We start from the raw sequence: 17421 nt of genomic DNA on the forward strand, positions 1-17421 counted from the left end.
ATCCCCAGGAAGCATCGCTTGGGGTTTGAGTGCCGGCTGTACCAATGCACTACGGTGCGACCTGGGCCTCCGCTTTCCATTCTAGGAAACACTGTTTACGGAGTAACCGAGAACACTGGTCAGTTATCCACTACGCATACAGCAAGTGCTCGGGAGTTGCCAATATCACCGGCTCCCGTCCTGCCCAGGCACAGCCTCCAGCTCCCCACCTCACGTAGCAGCGGGAGAGGGAAGTCCCCGCGCTCCGGTCAGCGCCCCCACTCCCGCCGCCGAGGCGCGGGCCCCCTGTCGCGACAGCAACGGTGCATTGTGGGGCTTGTAGTGCGGGGCTGGCGTTGGGTGGGTGGGCGCGGCCGCCGCAGTCGCAGCGGGGCCATCTTCCGCGGGCCAGGTGGTTCGTCCTGTGCAGCCCGCACCCGTGCCCCTCGCCCGGCCCGATGGCTCCGCGGCCGCTGAGCCCCTTGGTGCTGGCGCTGGGTGGCGCCGCGGCCGTGCTGGGCTCAGTACTCTTCATCCTCTGGAAGGCCTACTTCGGGCGTGGACGGGAGCGGCGCTGGGACCGGGGCGAGGCCTGGTGGGGCGCGGAGCCTGCCCGCCTCCCTGAGTGGGACGAGTGGGACGTGAGTGCAGGGCCGGGGTCTGGGCCTCCGCACGTGCAGCTGAGGGGTGTGACGCCCCGCGAGGGCAGAAGCACCTGGGTAGGGGACCTGGCGCCGCAGCCCGCAGGCCCCTGGCGAAAGGGCGCGCGGCAGCCGCGGGGCAGTCGTGAGTCCCAGAACTGAGGAATGGGTGGGCGTTTCGGGGGGGTGTGTGGCACCGCCCTGCGCGGCCGCGAGACCCGGGCTTCCTCGTGGGCGCCGGAGCTCCGAGGGCGCGGCCCCGGAGCGATGTCGGGACCGCGCCGGGTCCAGCCCGCGCTCGCCCGGCGCCTGCGCAGTGCGCACAGCCCGCGGCCCGGGGCATGCCGGGAGAGGCCTCCGCCCCCTTCCCCGGCCCCGGGGCGGGTTGCGAGTTTTTCCCCTGCGGTGGACCCTGCGACCCTGGGACGTGGGGATTGTCAGTCTAAGGAGGCTGAGGCTTCGCGAGGGGAAGAAATTTCACCGAGGTTACTCAGGAAAAGCCAGAAGAACGGGGTTTGAGATTCAGGAGTCCAGAGGCAGCGCTGGTCCCACTGCACCAGACCGTAACTGCCTGCCTGCCGGTTGACAGGTGGAGGGCGGGGATGGGCGCTTTGGTGTCTTCGGTCTTCCCTCGGGAAGGGTCCGGCGGGAGGGTACCGGCCGCAACCTGACCTGTGCCCCACAGCCTGAAGAGGAGGAGGACGAAGAGCCAGCGCTGGAGGAGTTGGAGCAGCGCGAGGTGCTGGTGCTGGGGCTGGATGGCTCGGGGAAGAGCACGTTCCTGCGCGTGCTGTCCGGGAAGCCTCCGCTGGAAGGCCACATCCCCACCTGGGGCTTCAACTCTGTGCGGCTGCCCACCAAGGACTTCGAGGTGGACCTGCTAGAGAGTGAGCAGACCCCCTACACACACATCGTCTCCCCATCACCTCAGTTGGACCCAAGCCGGGGATCATTGCTTGGGGGTGGCTCCAGCATGTATATCTAAGCGGGACACGTCCCTCTATGACATTCTTCCCCTGCCTCTCTGGGGCACAGGATATAGTCCAAGCTCTGTATTCTGACATGGTGGGCCATTCATGATTGGGCAATCCCAGCTTGGTCACTGCCTATCCCTCACCCCAACTGAAGCTCATATGCCTAATACTGAGGTACCAAAAGCTAAAGTTACCTCTATGCCAAGCATCTGAGAGGCATTACTTAATAAAATCCTCCCAACAACTCGAAAAACTGGAAACAGTTATTACCCTTGTTACATACATGAGGAAAGGGAGGCCCAGCAAGTTAAATAATTTATCCTGGCTCACCCAGCTTGCCAGTCTGCTAATGCAGACTCTCTGGCTGGAGGCTCTCAGTGTTTTGTTTTAAGATTTTATTTATTTATTCATGAGAGAGAGAGAGAGGCAGAGGGAGAAGCAGGGTCCCCACTGAGCAGGGAGCCCAATGCGGGACTCGATCCCAGGACACCAGGATCATGACCTGAGCCAAAGGCAGACGCTTAACCAACTGAGCCACCCAGGTGCTCCTGGAGGCTCTCAATGTTAAGCACCATGTTACATTGCTTGTTTCTGAAGGGTACTTGCTGTTTTCTTTCTTCTGTCCTGTGCTTGCACTGTTCCCTCAGTCTGGAAAGCCCTTCTTCCCTTGATAAACTGCTACACCTCCTTCAAGATTTAGGTCAGGAACATGTGGGTGGCTCAGTCTGTAGAGCATCTACTTGATCTCAGGGTCATGAGTTCATGCCCCACTTTGGGTGTGAAGCCTACTAAAAAATAAAAAAAATGAAGAATGACTCTCTTAAAAAAAAAAGATTTAGGTCAAACATGATGATATCCCTATGAAACCTTATCTGACTCCTAAGCTAGGTTAAAGGCTCTTCCTCTGAGCTGGTATTTGCCACATACCAGCCTATGTCCCTGACTAGGCATCTGGGGCACAGATGAGTCTGATCCAGCTTTGGCCCCTAGGGCCCAGCCTCAAGCAGATAACTGGGAGAGCTTGTTGAGTGAGTGATAAGAGAGGGTCTGGGCAGCTCCTGTCCTCAGGGGGATTCCAGGAGAGGTTGGCAGAGGGGCTATTGAGAGGACAGCAGTACTTAGCCACCTGTGTCCCAACTACAGACTTGGTGGGAGAGATTAGTGGACTTCCTGCCAGCCAAAGGGCTCAGACAATAAAGACTGGTTAAGCACTAGGTTGTGGGATCAGACTCTGAGGGCCTGGTTATATCTTTCCTCCCTGATTGTGGCAAACATTGATATTCACCTGGAATTTGGTCCTTTAAACAAGATTTTCCCTGTCTCCCTTTCTTGTGCCAGGGATGCAAAAGGGTCGGGATTCTGCACTTGACTCCCACTCTGGCAAAGAGAGTACCCCCCAACCCCGAACCCTGGGAGAAGGGGTTTGGTGTTTTCATACTACCCAAGAGTCTGAGGTTCGATAGGGTCGCTCCTGGATTCAAACCCAGATCTCCCATTCAAGTCCTGGAACTGGAACTGGAACTGGAACTCTCCCTTCCCACGACACTCACTTGTCTACACCTAGAGCCCAGCCAAGATGAGCCCTTTGTGGATCTTTGATGACTCTTCCCTTCTCCCCCCTCCCCCCACTTCCTATATCCTGTCCATTTTATTAGCTAGTTCTTTCAGCTTTATTTTCCAATAGATTGTGCATCTGTCCACTTCTCCCCACTTCCACCACTGCCAGTTTGGTCCGAACCACCATCATCTCAGGACTATAATAGCCTCCTTGCTGGTCTTCCTGTTTTCACTTCTGTCCCCTGCTGTCAGCCAGCAGCATCTTTCAGAAACCCATGTTACTCTTGTGTAAAACCTTTAAGGGGCTCCCCAACGGCCTCACTGTAGCCTGACAGCCCCTGTGTGGTCAAGCCCTGGCCGACCTCGTCGGCTGTGGCTTTTTCCCCTCTTCCGCTGGCACTGCCTTGGCCACACTGGCTGCCTTCTGTTTCTCAAACACATTGAGCTTGCTCTTCCCTCTGCTTGTAATGCTTTCCTCTGCCTCTTCCCTTAGCTAGCTCCTTCTCATTATCCCAGACTCAATTCCCATGCTGCCTCCTCAGGGGGACCTTCTCAGACCACCCAATCCAAAGCCACCCCCAGTCGTTTTCACTTTTTCTCTTTTATTTCCTTTCTGAAATGTGCTTACCTGCTATTGCTGTGTCTGTCTTGGTTCCAGAGGGAGCTCCTTGAGATCAGGGCCCTGTCTGCCTTGCTCACCTCTGTATCCCCAGCACCCAGATCGGTGCTTGGCACCTAGTAAGCACTCAGTAAATATTTGTTGAGTGCCTGCTATGTGCCAGGCATTGTGCTGAGGGCTTTGGGGGGATCCAGATGTAAACAGCTCCTTAAAGCGCATAGAGTCCACAAGTGTCAGAAGTATACCAGAAACACTAGGCTGCAGTGTGGCTAATGGGGACTGTGCAGAGGGACAAGAAGGCAACCCAGGTTGGGGTACTACATGGGCGGCCATGTAGTGCTAGGACTGAGTATGGTATTTGCAAGGGAAGAAAATGGGGTGACCAAACTGAACAGGAGACACTGAATGGAGAATGGCTGTGCATAGGCTGGTCAGGGAGTCCTGGCTTCTGACCACACCATCACTGTCCGGGGAGAAAGCTAGGAATTGGCAGGAAGTAGCCGAGGAGATGAGCACCTTGTATGCCAGTCTGTGAAAGGTGTGTTGCATATGGTACCTTTGGGTTTTGCTGCAACCTGTTAGTGGGTAAGTTCAGTGAGAGGGAGAACGCTGCTGCTCAAAGGTGGTGACTTGCCCAGGGAGCCCCAGCTGTCAGAGCCAGAGCTAAACCAGATTGGCTCCAGAACCTGTGGTCTTCCTTGCCCCTGGCTGGTGGAACCTTGGGAAGCTGGAAGTGGGGTGGTCTTGGGGCTATATGTAGAGAGCCAGGGCCCAGGGAGGCTCTGAGCTGGCCTCTGGCCTCTCCTCAGTCGGTGGCAGCCAGAACCTACGCTTCTACTGGAAGGAGTTTGTGAATGAAGTAGACGTGCTGGTGTTTATGGTGGACTCGGCTGACCGGCTGCGGCTGCCCTGGGCCCGGCAGGAACTGCACAAGCTGCTGGACAAGGACCCTGACCTGCCTGTCGTTGTGGTGGCCAACAAGCAGGTGAGGGCCACGGGAGGCTGGCTTAGACCACTGATCCCTGGGCAGGGGCAGGGAGCACAGGAGAGAGATTCAGGCCCAGGCCTGTGACCTGGAGCACTTGGCTGAGATGCTGTCCCCCACTCTTCTACCTGTGCTTTTCCCTCATCCCTGATCCTCATCCTGTCTGTCTTCCCCTTTGCCTCCCTGTTACCCATCATCCTGGAGAAATGAGAAAAATAATGATTAAGCATCCACTACATGTGAGGTATGGTTTTGAATGACATTTCATATTATGCTTCTAATTGACCCTACCAGGTATGGGATACTATTCCCATTCTACAGACTGGAAATCTGAAGCTCAGAGAGGTTTTGTAATCTCCCCAAGGTTGTACACCTTGAAAATAGTGGAATTGGGATGTCTGACTCCAAAACTTGTGCCTTTTCCACTCTGCCATGTCCTTGTGACTTCCAGGTCTAGATCAGAGAGCTACAGCTGGGAAGTGATAAGTTGAGCAGGTTGAAATAACAATAATAAGTAACATTTATAAGTGTGCTTATAGCATGCCAGGCTAAGCACCTGACAATCATGACCTCACTTAAATCCTGCAAAACCCCATGATAGGCCTTATTATTATCCCTCAGTGCCCAAAGTTAAGACTGGTGTGTGGCGAAGCCAGGACTTGAACTCAGATCTTCCTCAAAGATCCTGTTCTTAACCACACTATACTTCTCCAGGGCCTTTGGCCCAGCAACCCTCGGCATCACAGGCTCAAGGTGCCTTTCTCAATAAATACCAGGTAAAACCTTGCCACAGTACGGAGTTCTGTCATTTTTCCTGTGGCCTGGCCCATGTCTCTGAGAGCCATGGCACTTGTTTCCAACCTGACTGGGAGAAAAGCTATACGTCTTTGCCCCAGTTTCCCCTGTCGGAAAATCCTTGACAATCATTTATAAATATGTCCTGGTCTGCCTGGGATGGTCCCCATTTATGCCTGTTGTTCTGGTATAATGATTAATAGTGCCCACTTTAAGTCTCAGAAGTGCCCTGGTTTGGATGGTGAATTACATCATCATTCTATTTATAAACTATAATAATGAGAATAAGTCTAAGTGCCTCTCACAATGCCTGGCTTATAGGAAGTGCTGTTTTCTCACCACAGTGGTTAATGGTGGTATGAAAAGGGGTTGGTAACAAAGGAAAGTCAGAGATGAGGAAGAGAATTTCAACCAAGGGGCCCAGAGGCCACTTCTGGGAACTTAGGCCCCAGTGTTCCGCAGGATAGCCAAAGAACAATTCTTTGCATGGAGGACAGTGTGGGTGCTGGGAAACTGGGAGCTCTGTTCCAACTGGCTTCTCCGTCTCATCCCAGGACCTGAGTGAGTCCATGAGTATGGTGGAGCTGCAGGAGGAGCTGGGCCTGCAGGCTGTCGATAGCCAGCGGGAGGTTTTCCTCTTGGCAGCCAGCATCGCCCCTGCAGGACCCGGCTTTGAAGACCCCGGCACCGTGCATATCTGGAGACTGCTCTTGGAGCTTCTCTCCTAGGCCGCCCCCGCCCCCTCACTCGCCAGCCAACCCTGGAGACCCCAGTTCGGCCGCTCCTGCTTCCCGCTGCCAGCGTGGGCCCGAGGCAGGAGCCACGTGGCAGCACGTCCCTTCTCTCCGCTCGCCCTCCAGAGCGGGGCCTGGGCAAGGCCAGGAACCACAGAGAAGCCTTCCTGGTGTGGTGGCCGTGAGGCCGAAGTGGGGAGTCAGGTGAGGCTCACTCCAGGCTGGAAGTGGATCCAACTTCTACCACGGAAGGCACCCTCCTTCTCTGATGTGTGCAGGGAGGTGCTCAGCGGGCTCAGTTCTCCCCTCTGCCGGTCCCGGTGATTGAGAACTGGGGTCGTGTCAGAAGTACTGCAGGAACCGGTCCCTCCCGGTGACCTCCCGCCCCTCATGCAGGCCGGTTCTGGGCAGTACACAGTCAGCCTTGACTCCAAGGCCTAAAGTGTCCTGCAGCCCCAGCTCCACCCAGCTGGCTCGAGGCCCTGGGACCATCACTTTAAAGGGGTGATTTCCATGTTTTTTTCTAATTTGGAGATAGAGTTTCCAGCCACGAAGGTAAGAAGTGCTAGGACGAACCTGGAGATCCTAGCAGGGAGTTTTCTGAAACCTCCCTGCTTCTGCAAGCCAAGGCCTGCCCGCTAGACGATGGCATCAAGCGGTATTCACCCCTCGCCAGAAAAACGAAAGGCTTTTCTCCCCCGCATGTGGAGACAGAAGCTGCTGCTCTTGCATTAACTGTGCCAATGCCCATGTTTACAGAAGTTGGGAAGGACCTGCCTATGTCCCTGGGGAGAAGACTGTCAACTGGAGCTGGGTGTTGGCCAAAGAACTGCGTTTTATTTATTTATTTATTTATACAAGGAACAGACCAAAGTTTCAGGTTCTGTGTCTAGGTGCTGTTATCAAAACCCCAGATGACTGTCATGGAAAATCTGTGTCTTTGACGAAAATAGCTGGGATTGTGAGACGTGTGATAACCTGCACATGTCAGTGGAGACAAAGCTCTAGCTCTCCCCCATCATTTACAGCTATAATCGGTATCCTACTTTACGTTGATCCACATGAAACTTAAACTCCACCACTTGGCCCGGTACGTCAAAAGGACACAACCCCCTTCCGTGTAGATGGTGAGTCTAGGAGAGGAAATTTCAATCATGTAAATCCAGGTAAAAAGAAATGGGAATTAGCAGATCAGTCAACAGGGTACCTGAGGCTTTGGTTACCGTAGCCTTTCTGGACCTGCTTATTCCCCAACTAAAAGTTGGACAGAATTTCTGTTCTCTCCAGTGCACACTCCATGATTCTCCTGTTTCTGGTGATCAGCTAGTTTATCTGTATATTGACACTTCTCTTTAGTGTGGGCAAAGGAAGGAGCCTTTTGTCGGCCAGGGGCCATTGAGTAATCAATAGCCACAGAGGGACTTTTTTTTGAGGAGATCTCCAACTCAGTTTGCTTTTTAATTGAAAATAGAGATGGCGTGCCTTCATTTCACTTGACATTGACTCAGTGTGCCTCAGTTCCATGCTGTGGCCTACGTGAGAAGAGGCACAGGGAGGTGGGGTGGGACGCTCCGAAGTCCAGAAGTGTGACTGTAGGTAGTGGCCTGCTGTGCTCTTGGGCCGTGGGTGTGTCAACAGAATCACTGTTCTCTGAAATTCTAATTAACTTCCTGCCGAAGAAAGATTTATCTGCTTTTATTTTAAATATTTAAGGAATGACTTGGCTTTTAGAGTAGGCTTTGAAATTTTGCAGACAGCTTTTCATTTTGACATTGAAAGATTGTGAAACTTTACTTCTTTGTTCTGTAAACCCCACCTTGTTCTCCAGTGCTTCACATTTACCTCTGGAACCAGCATGGTTGTAGGGGACCCTTTTCTAATTAAGATCTGCCTTTGGTCTAATGAGTATCATTATGTAATACAATTTTCAAAGTCCCCAGTGAGGGGAGTGAACTTGAATAGTTTTATAATAACTATACCTATTTGAGCAACTTCTGAAGACCACTCCCAGAACTGACAGGTCCCAGTGGTACACCAGAAGACGCACACCACTGGGGGGGCGGTGCTGAAGGTCCAGAGTACCACCCCTCTGATGCTTGTGCAGAATACAGATCATCTCTTGACCTGTGGGTGTGCCTCATCACATCTGTGGCTGACCACTGTGCTCTACTGGGACTGCTGGCCTGTCCTCCAGGCAGAGCGCCAAAGAGCGCTCATCCGCTCTAGTTTCTGCCAGGACTAGACTGGGCAAAGTAGAGCAACAGGCCTCTCTTGTGAACAGTCGTATGCCTGGCCTGTGGCGCTCTTACCCAGTTGCTCCTGAGCATGACTTTCTGATTCACCAGCCCAGATCACCTGCTCCTGGGAACCAGCCATTATCTGGGGTTCATCTCAAAGTGAGTTTTCTGAGCTAGCCTGGGTAACACTGCCCCCGCAAGACTGCCCCAACACTACAGCTCCCAAATTAGCTGAGCATGGGTTAGGGGTCAGATGTCAGCCCCTCTCCTTTTCTAATGAAGGCAACTGGAAGGCAGGCTCCCGATCTGAGAGAGCAGGTGGGCACTCCACGTCGAAGGGAAGCTTCTGCTTCTGCTTGCCTGTTGAACCGATGCCTGATCATTCACCCTGGCACTGACGGCTTCTGATCTTAAGAATTACTTAATGCAGTGTAGCTTCTGATTTTCCATTCTCTCACCTGCTGTCAACCCTCTGAGGAGAGGCCAACTTGGCCCAAAGCTTGGTCATGTGGATGGTCTAAGCAAGAAGGCTCCCAGACCACCAACTTGACTGGCTGCTAATCCCAAGGAGCCTCCTTGGGTACCTCTTGGTACCTCTTGCACTGACACACTGGTATCCAGCCATAAGGATGGGGGTGGGGTGGTGAAATCAGTCCATCACAGTGCTCCCAGTCCTCCACAGAGAGGTACTGATGAAAATCTGAGGACTCTTGCCTGTCTGGCTGAATGAAACACTAGATTCTGCAAAAAATGTTCCCACTCGTCTTGGGAAAACATTTTGTTCTTATGCTTAATAGCAACTGCCAGCACTTTGAACTAGCTGCTGAAGCTCAAGTGTGGTACCGGCCCACACCTCAGACCTGGAATAGTCTGAGCCGTCTTTCTATCACATTTGTTGGCTCACATAGCTTCAGTCCTTTCTAGTAGCTATGAAAAGAACCTCCAACTTTTCCTCATTTGCTGCCTGTGTGAGGTGGGACCATGAGGGGAGAATTCCCATCAGAGATCTGGAAGTAAAGAGGCCTTGCTGTCCCAGCCCAAGCCCGACGAATCCAGACCCACAGGGTTGCCAAGGACAGACTACATAAGGGAGAGCCAGTGGCTATTTGAGGCACACAATAAATGCCCAAAACTCGGATATGGTTTCATTTGAATTCTGATTTTGAGGAGTATATGCTGGGTGCTCACAGTTCTCTAGTGAGGGGCAGGTATGGAGGGTGATCCCAGAATACTTCCAGTGACACAATCATTTGTCAACAGCAAATCCCAGTCCTCTGGCCCTTCAGCCCACATGGAAATGGTAAGGAACTTGGGCTTTGGCCTAACTTCGTACCTTTTGGGAAGTATCCAAACCTGGCTGCCATTCCTTGGGAGTTCTAGCTGACAGGACCGGAAGTCAGAATGGAGCATTCCCCCAGCACCTGCCTTGGGCTCAGCTCTGGATTCCCAGGGAAGGTGCCTGCACTCAAGCCCAGTCTGGCAGGGGATGTCAAGCAGATTACAAGGCAGTTATGACTGGTATGTATTGCTACAGGAAGTCTGGGACGTAGGGATGACAGGAGACTTACACAGCCTAAGGATGGGGGACGGTGGCAGAAAAAGGTTCCCAAAATTGGCACCTGAATTGGGTAAAAAAACAAGGGGACAGCTGTCAAGGCCTGAATTTGGAATACTATGGAGGACGTTATGAGGCCAAATAAAAACCCTCATGAGTGGGGCACCTGGCTGGCTCAGTCTGTAGAGCATGTAACTCTGTATCTCACGGTCATGAGTTCAAGCCCCACATTGGGCATGGAGCCTACTTGAAAGAAAAAAAAGAAGTCCCCAGCTTCAGACTAGATTCCAAAGGCTGTGTGCACACTGCTTACAAGGGCCAGTCACTGCTGGGGGCTAAGCCAGCTGGGTCCCATAGGAGGGGTTTCTGGGACCCTGTCCGTTTCCAGCCTGCCCTGATAGTATGGGACTGATGGGCTGCCTTCAAGAGCTGTAGGGGAGGATAGAGAGTGAAAGTCCAGGCTTAGCCGTTGGACTAACTTCAAATGTCATACTGGCCTCTCAAGCCTCAGTTTCCTTACCTGTAAAACAATAAAGCCACATACCTCACAGGGTTTTATGTGAAATGATCTATGTAAAAATACCAAGTCCTTTTTAAGAGCAGTAAGAACCAGATGTGAGGGGCCCTTCTAGGGGAAGCATTAGGAATGAGAGGGGTTTTGTATTATAATAGCTGAAGATAAAGTATCAAAAGCAGAAAATGCCCAGTGCCCACCCCACAATGTGCCTGTGACCCTGCTATGTGAGTCACCACCCCACATCACCAAACTAGGTAGGCCTGCCCCAGAGAATGGCCACAGTGTGGCACACAGTCGAGGGCTATTCAGCAGTCCAACAGTCTCAGCAGATTTGGGGGCCTCGGGTTCCTTTCAGGGCAAGCAATCTGAAAACGAGCAGTGAAGGCCAGTCACAAGGAGGCAGCAGTACAGCTACTTACCCTCTGGCCCTCGAGCCAGTCTACTCGCCTCCAGCCTGGGAGGGGGGCTAGCGTTGGTGCGACAGACCCCTCCCAAGCAGCGCAGGGTTAGCAGCAGGCTTCTGTACAAGGGTTAATGCTGGGCAGGAAACCAAGGCAGAGCAATGGAACCAGAACACGGGACAAGAGGAGGGAGGCCACACCTAAGAGGGTGTGGGAATGTGGCACATAAGGGGCAGGATGTCCTCTCTGCCCTGGCTCAGTGGGTTTTCACAGGGGCAGTCCCAGGGCTTGGCTGCAAGGGGAACACACAACCACCAGAGCAGCAAAATAGTCTTGTTTTATTATGTACAGACTATATGTAAACAAACCACCCACTCTGAAAACAGTAGGTTCTGGCTTTTCTCGGGGCCCTCAGAAGCCTCTTGGGAGACAGTCCCTTCCCCAGAAAGGGGAGTGTGAGTGTGTGAGCAACCTTCTGATTCCAGGGGTTTGGCCAGCCTCATCTGGCCACATGCCCCTCCTTGCCTTAAGGAGCTTCTCTGGTCCAGGAGGAGACCTCAGCCTGAGGCAGGTATAGCCAATCATTCAACCTCCATCTTATTCTTCTGCAAAGAATCAATGAAAGTTTGCCACTCTGCTGGGTAAAAACGCTTATAGACGTTGATCTTATTCCGAATCTGTTTCGGGGTATCTTGATAGTAATTCTTCTCATCCCGGGCCATGGCCTAAGAAGAGAGAAAGGCCACTTGAGGAGGGCTGGACAGAGGCAAAGGTTCAAGTCCTAGTACTGCCTGAGTTGGGCAAACCACTTCATGTCCCTGAAGTCCAGGTTCCTCACCTCAGGCAACAGACAAGCGGATCAGACCCCAAATGGTCGAGGGTGCCTTCTCAACAGACCCAAGTGGTTCTTCCTGCCAGGCCCGAACCACTCACCTTATAGTCCTCCCCATGATTCTCCACCATGTAGCGCACATAGTCAATGAGGTCTCGAGACAGCGTGTTTCCTTTCTTTTCTGGAAGGCTAGCTTCTGCCTCCAGGTCTGGGGTGAGAAACCAGGACACAGAAAATGAGTTTTTGCCTTCTGCACTTTCTGAGTTGCCCAGTCATCCTTTTACCCCATCCCAAACCATGGCCATCAGATGGGCTCTGCCTCTCCATCCCCAAATGCAGTGCTCTTCAGTCCCTGGAGTCCTAGGCCATGACACAATGACCTATGGGTGTGGCAACTACCTAAAAGGTAAGTCATCTCTCTTTGGGTCTCAGCTGGGTAAAGTGCAGGCACCAAACTACTAACCTCTACTTAGTGCCGGGTCCTGGAGACAGAGATGAAGATACATTGCCTACCACAGGTCAGGACTCCCTTCCATCTCTAAAACTCCCTGACGGGGCGCCTGGGTGGCTCAGTCAGTTAAGCGGCTGCCTTCGGCTCAGGTCATGATCTTGGGTCCTGGGATCGAGCCCCATGTCCGGCTCCCTGCTCTGGAGAGCCTGCTTCTCCTTCTCCCTCTGCCTGCCACTCTGCCTACTTGTGCTATCTGTCGAATAAATAAATAAAATCTTTACAAAAATAAAAAAATAAAATAAAATAAAACTCCCTGAGAATTTCTTTTCTTGAAATGTTACAATAATAACGTGAAATGGAAAGGTATGAATGAGAACGAATGCTACAGGAACCAGGGCCTGAGGCTGGGCCCCAGTGCCTCACTGCTCCAGGTGAGGGTAAAAGCGAAGCTGTGGAGCCGATCACGGCTTCACTGTTAAAATAGCTAGGGGCGCCTGGGTGGCTCAGTCGGTTAGACATCCGACTCTTGGCTTCGGCTCAGGTCATGATCTCATGGGTCATGAGATAGAGCCCCGTGTCAGAATCCGCGCTGAGCGTGGAGTCTGCTTGTCCTCCCTCTGCTCCTCCCCCCACTCTCGCTCTCTCCCACGCTCTCTGGAATAAATAAATCTTTAAAATTAATTAATTAATTTAATTAAATAGCTAGGCAAATACTCCCCATTTCTCAACTAGGAGAAAAAGAGCTCATGGAAACAAGGTGGTCAAATGTTATCCAGGGGTTAAGTGCTAAATTGCTTATAGTCAAAATTATCTTTGACTTGGTTGCCAGGGGCTGGGGGTGGGGAGGCAGGGAAATGGGGAGTTGTTTAATGGGTAGAGTTCCACTTTTGAAGATGAAAAAGTTCTGGACATCTAATGCATGACAACATAAACATACTTAACACTACTGAGCTATATAGTTAAAAATAATTAAGATGGTAAACTTTATGTGGTATGTTTTTTACCATGAATTTTAAAAATTCTTTAAAGAATGAGAAAGTTTAAAAATTTGACAATAAGTACACCTTACTTTATTTATGCAATCCTGTGTAGTAATTCTTATGAGAATCACTGATAGGAACTCAAGGAATTCTCTATCAAATGTCTGGCCATTTAAAACCCTTTTAACTTCAGGAGAACCATTAAACATCTTGGACAGGTAAGAGGAAGATGGGTGGGGAATTTCGGAGTATTCCTGCTTCCCTGCAGAATTTACTCTGCTCTGTTTTAATATTCAGTCTCTATAGCATTAATATACATGAAATTGATTTGTCACTGAAAAGATTACATGAGATGGTGGAATCTCTATAAAAATCTGTTCATCCTTAAATTCATGACAAGCTGAACACGTGCCTGAGACTCACTGGTTTCATTTCTATCCTCTCAAGCGCCTGGCTGCATCCTCCCTGAACATCTCTGACCTTAACTTCACACGTTTGAGTTTAGTAAGTAGACTGAAAATGTCCCAGTCATAGACACAGTCTTAACTTTGTGAGCCCCAGACCAGCTCCCTTCTTCCTTCTGAGCCTGTTTTTTCCATCTGTAAAATGAAGACATCTGAGGGCCCTTTCTAGCCCGGACTGTGCAGGATGGTGACCTAGAGGAATGTGGCCAGCACCCACCATTTAGCACATAGGGCTTCCGCACAAGCTCCTTAGGCCTCTCCTCTACGTCCACCTCCATGGCCTTCACCTGCAGAGAACAGAGCGTATGAGACCAGTAGACAAAGGAAGGATCCCGGATGAGGGAAAATTCTAGAGGGTCCTGCCCATCCCAACACAACTGCATTACCCATGAGAATCCCTACACATATGCAGGCAGGAATAGATGACAGAGAGAACCAATGCCCCGGAGGCTTTACAGTTTCCAAAAGGGACTCAAGGAAGCAATTCATCTTTCTGTGCCTATCTATAAAGTGGGCATAATACTCCTTGCCTACCTCACCCCATGTGTGCTAATCAAGTGAAACAATGCCCATGAAAGCTCTTCATAGTTTACAATGAGGAGATATCAGATATCTCCTCTATGAAAAGGAGCAACCTGACAAGTGTTTGGCTATAGCTTCACATTGGATCAAGAAACAGTAGTGCCATTTTCTTCTGGCATCAAGGGATAAAAAGAAACTTGTCTAAAAGCAATGGGACAGGGGTGCCTGGGTGGCTCAGTGGCTCAGTCAGTTAAGCATCTGCCTTCAGCCCAGGTCATGATCTCAGGGTCCTGGGATCGAGCCCCGTGTCAGGCTCCCTACTCAGCAGGGAGTCTGCTTCTCTGTCTGCCCTCCCCCCCACACAAATAAATAAAATCTTCCATTAAGTTAACTATTGAGCACTAGTCACATCCTAAGCACCACTGGACAAAACACAAAATCCTTGTCCCCAAGGAGATTACGTTGAGGGAAAGAGGCACAGACAATAAACAGATAAATATATAAAATACCACCAAGTATTTACAAGTGCTATGAATTAAAGCAGGGAAGAAATTACTGAGTTAAAAAAAAAAGTCCTATTTTTGAAAGCCTGGTGCAGAAAAAGACTTATTTGGGAGAAACTAAGGAAGCCTCAGACCAAGGATAACTAGATGACAGGGAAAGGTGTAAGGAAGAGTAAGTAAAAATTCCAAACTCTGGGGAGTCCTTATTAGGAGAGTTAAGGGCAGAAAAAGATAAATTCTGGGAAGTACCACTGAGATGCCAAGGGACCCAAACAGGTTAATTTCGGAGGGGGAAAAAATGAGTGGAGAAGCAAAGGGGGGAGCTCCAATCCAGGTTCACTGTGTGCTGGGGAGTAGGAGGGTGGTGGTAAAGAGCCTTTCAACCACAGTCAGTGCTGGCTGCCGGAGTTGGCTGTGGGAAGGTCGCAAACCCAGGAAAAGCGTGAGCGTGGCAACGGACACGAAGAAGTTATGAAACCCAGCTAAGTATGGTGGGAAACAGGGGTCAAGGGCCGGGACCCTGCCATGTCAGTACCTTTCTCTTACGGAGGGGCACCGCCTTGTTGGGGTCCATAGCCAACCCCATCTCGGCCAGGTTCTGCCGCACGGATCTGGTGTGGTCCCAGGCATGTCGGATGTGGGAGCTACAGGCAAAGAGAGAGAGAGAGATCGCGGAACCGTCATCTCGCCGGCCGTCCCAGCCGAGGTCCCCTGCCTCCTAAACCCTGGTCCCCTCACCACTCGATCCGTGGCGCTGCTTTCCGTCTAGCATTTCGGTTCAGACGCTTCCGGTTAACATTGTAACCGAACTTCTGTCTCCTGGTCTTCCCCTTGGCCTTGGGCATTGCCTTGACCACCGACCTGGCAACCTATAACTGGGGTGGCTCGCACTCGCAGAACCTCGTGTCGCAGACCACTTCCGGCGGATGCGCGCGAGGGCTTTGCAGGCTTTTTTGGGAAATGTAGTCCTCCCTAGAGCGACATCATGCAGATTACCACGATTCCCAGAGTGCAATGAGCGGTTGGCGCCTGCGTACAAGCTCAGCAAATTCCTTTTCCCCCTCCCCTTCCATGACCTCATCAGGAGGCGGAGTTTAGCGTCCGTATTTTCTTCCAAAGCAGTTGCCGGGGACATGGCGGCTCCTGGTCCTGTGACTCCCGGGGCACCCTTTGAACCATCACAGCCCCCAGTCATTGAGGGCTTTAGCCCCAGTATCTACAGCACTCAAGAAAGCTTCAAGGAAAAATTTCTTCGCAAGACCCGGGAGAACCCAATGGTACCCATAGGTAAGCAGGTGTTGCAGGAACTGTAGACGGATAGGGTAGTGAGGTCTGACGGACTGAATTAGGGGAGGACCGGGAAAGCGAAGGGGGACGGGAGTGAGAGCGGACCGGAGCTGTGGCGATGGGGCCGGGCGGTGAGAGGTGATCCTGATTGGAGCGGGAGCTGGGCGGGATTGGGGGGCTGAGATGGGGCGAGCCCTGTAACTGAGAGGACCCTACCTCGACCAGACCCACCCACTAGGCTCTACCCCCTTTCCCTCAGCAGTAGTTCGGAGCTCTGGACTCTGAGTACGGGAGGCCCACAGCGGGGAGGGGCCTCCGGGGCCGGAACGTGCCACTCCCCACTTACTTTGTCCCCTCCTCAGGCTGCCTGGGCACGGCGGCCGCCCTAACCTACGGCCTCTACTGCTTCCATCGGGGTCAGAGCCACCGCTCTCAGCTCATGATGCGCACCCGGATCGCTGCCCAGGGCTTCACGGTCGCAGCCGTCTTGCTGGGTCTGGCTGCATCTGCTATGAAGTCTCGATCCTGAGTCCGAGACCTGGCCGTGAAAGTTACACAGAGACCATTCCCAGCCCCAGGAGCAACCACCGGTCCCGCTACCTGACTTATTCCCACGACTCCCCTGACAAGCCCCTGTATCAGCGGGGGAGGAAGTGGCCAATTGTGTAACTGACAGGTGTTTTTTCAGGAATCTGATTCGGTTCAGTTTGGGTGTTGCATAGTTCTATTTGTGCCCCACTTTCTTCCTACTTAATAAACTGATCCACTTGTAGTTTGGTGAATTCATTCTCAGTCTAGCCCCCCAGGGTTTTTGGTCTTTGGTTTTAGGAGGAGGTTGTCTAAAGACTGTAGGGGCCCCTAGAAATCTTAAGAGTCTAATGATTCCCAAACTTTTTTGGTAACAATCACCTGGGGAACTTGTTAAAAGTAGAGATTCCATAGAGTGGTGCTATTTGAAAAAAACTGATCTTTCCAACAATTTTCAAACTTTCAACAGGAAAACCTTCCTTGAGATGAGGCCGGCCATGGCCCTGTCGGAGGCAGGGGGCCTCTGCCCTCCACTTTGCTTCTGCTCCTCACCCCACTCCCACCTCCTGAGAGCATCTAGGGCTCCACTGATGTAGACCATCTCTGCTTGGTTCTTGATGCATCTTACGGAACAGGAAACTGAGGCTCAGAGGAGCAGCCTGGTGGAGTGGTAAGAGCATAGTCACAAAGCTTGCCACTGGTTTGTGTACCTAGTGTTTTAGGGTTAAGGAAGAAAAGAGGCTGGGGACCTTGAGTGAACTCTACAAGAGACAACCTTGAGTTTCTCATTCATGTAAAGTCTCAAACATATATTCCTGGACTGTGGTCAGATCTAAAGTGTTGATTCGGTGGGACCCAGG

General features: G+C 51.8%; 3 protein-coding genes across 3 annotated transcripts; 2 read left to right on the forward strand and 1 right to left on the reverse strand.

Annotated features, from left to right (window-relative positions):
• Window positions 1-351: 351 nt before the first annotated feature.
• Window positions 352-11315, forward strand: ARL10 (ADP ribosylation factor like GTPase 10). The gene is made up of 4 exons (XM_032403762.1): window positions 352-620; window positions 1306-1507; window positions 4580-4755; window positions 6105-11315. The coding sequence occupies exons 1-4, from the start codon at window positions 438-440 to the stop codon at window positions 6276-6278; spliced, it is 735 nt and encodes a 244-aa protein (XP_032259653.1). The 5' UTR covers window positions 352-437; the 3' UTR covers window positions 6279-11315.
• Window positions 11316-15755, reverse strand: NOP16 (NOP16 nucleolar protein). The gene is made up of 5 exons (XM_032403763.1): window positions 15485-15755; window positions 15282-15390; window positions 13939-14008; window positions 11928-12034; window positions 11316-11719 (listed from the first exon to the last, which is right to left on the reverse strand). The coding sequence occupies exons 1-5, from the start codon at window positions 15589-15591 to the stop codon at window positions 11576-11578; spliced, it is 537 nt and encodes a 178-aa protein (XP_032259654.1). The 5' UTR covers window positions 15592-15755; the 3' UTR covers window positions 11316-11575.
• Window positions 15756-15827: 72 nt separating this feature from the next.
• On the forward strand, window positions 15828-16805 carry HIGD2A (HIG1 hypoxia inducible domain family member 2A). The gene is made up of 2 exons (XM_032403766.1): window positions 15828-16033; window positions 16396-16805. Exons 1-2 carry the CDS (start codon window positions 15880-15882, stop codon window positions 16560-16562), a joined length of 321 nt encoding a protein of 106 aa, XP_032259657.1. The 5' UTR covers window positions 15828-15879; the 3' UTR covers window positions 16563-16805.
• Window positions 16806-17421: the final 616 nt, after the last annotated feature.

This window comes from Phoca vitulina, unplaced genomic scaffold (assembly GCF_004348235.1).
Source record: "Phoca vitulina isolate PV1807 unplaced genomic scaffold, GSC_HSeal_1.0 scaffold6, whole genome shotgun sequence".
In the NCBI taxonomy this organism is placed as follows: domain Eukaryota; kingdom Metazoa; phylum Chordata; class Mammalia; order Carnivora; family Phocidae; genus Phoca; species Phoca vitulina.

What these genes read in the sequence shown, in the direction of transcription:
- ARL10 (XM_032403762.1), top strand. Translation starts at nt 438, where the DNA reads ATGGCTCCGCGGCCGCTGAGCCCCTTGGTGCTGGCGCTGGGTGGCGCC. An exon ending in CTGAGTGGGACGAGTGGGAC is followed by an intron (nt 621 to 1,305) that starts GTGAGTGCAGGG and finishes TGTGCCCCACAG; the next exon opens with CCTGAAGAGGAGGAGGACGA. An exon ending in CGAGGTGGACCTGCTAGAGA is followed by an intron (nt 1,508 to 4,579) that starts GTGAGCAGACCC and finishes GCCTCTCCTCAG; the next exon opens with TCGGTGGCAGCCAGAACCTA.
- NOP16 (XM_032403763.1), bottom strand. Translation starts at nt 15,591, where the DNA reads ATGCCCAAGGCCAAGGGGAAGACCAGGAGACAGAAGTTCGGTTACAAT. An exon ending in TGCCCCTCCGTAAGAGAAAG is followed by an intron (nt 14,009 to 15,281) that starts GTACTGACATGG and finishes TGTTCTCTGCAG; the next exon opens with GTGAAGGCCATGGAGGTGGA. An exon ending in ATCATGGGGAGGACTATAAG is followed by an intron (nt 11,720 to 11,927) that starts GTGAGTGGTTCG and finishes CTCTCTTCTTAG; the next exon opens with GCCATGGCCCGGGATGAGAA.
- HIGD2A (XM_032403766.1), top strand. Translation starts at nt 15,880, where the DNA reads ATGGCGGCTCCTGGTCCTGTGACTCCCGGGGCACCCTTTGAACCATCA. An exon ending in GAACCCAATGGTACCCATAG is followed by an intron (nt 16,034 to 16,395) that starts GTAAGCAGGTGT and finishes TCCCCTCCTCAG; the next exon opens with GCTGCCTGGGCACGGCGGCC.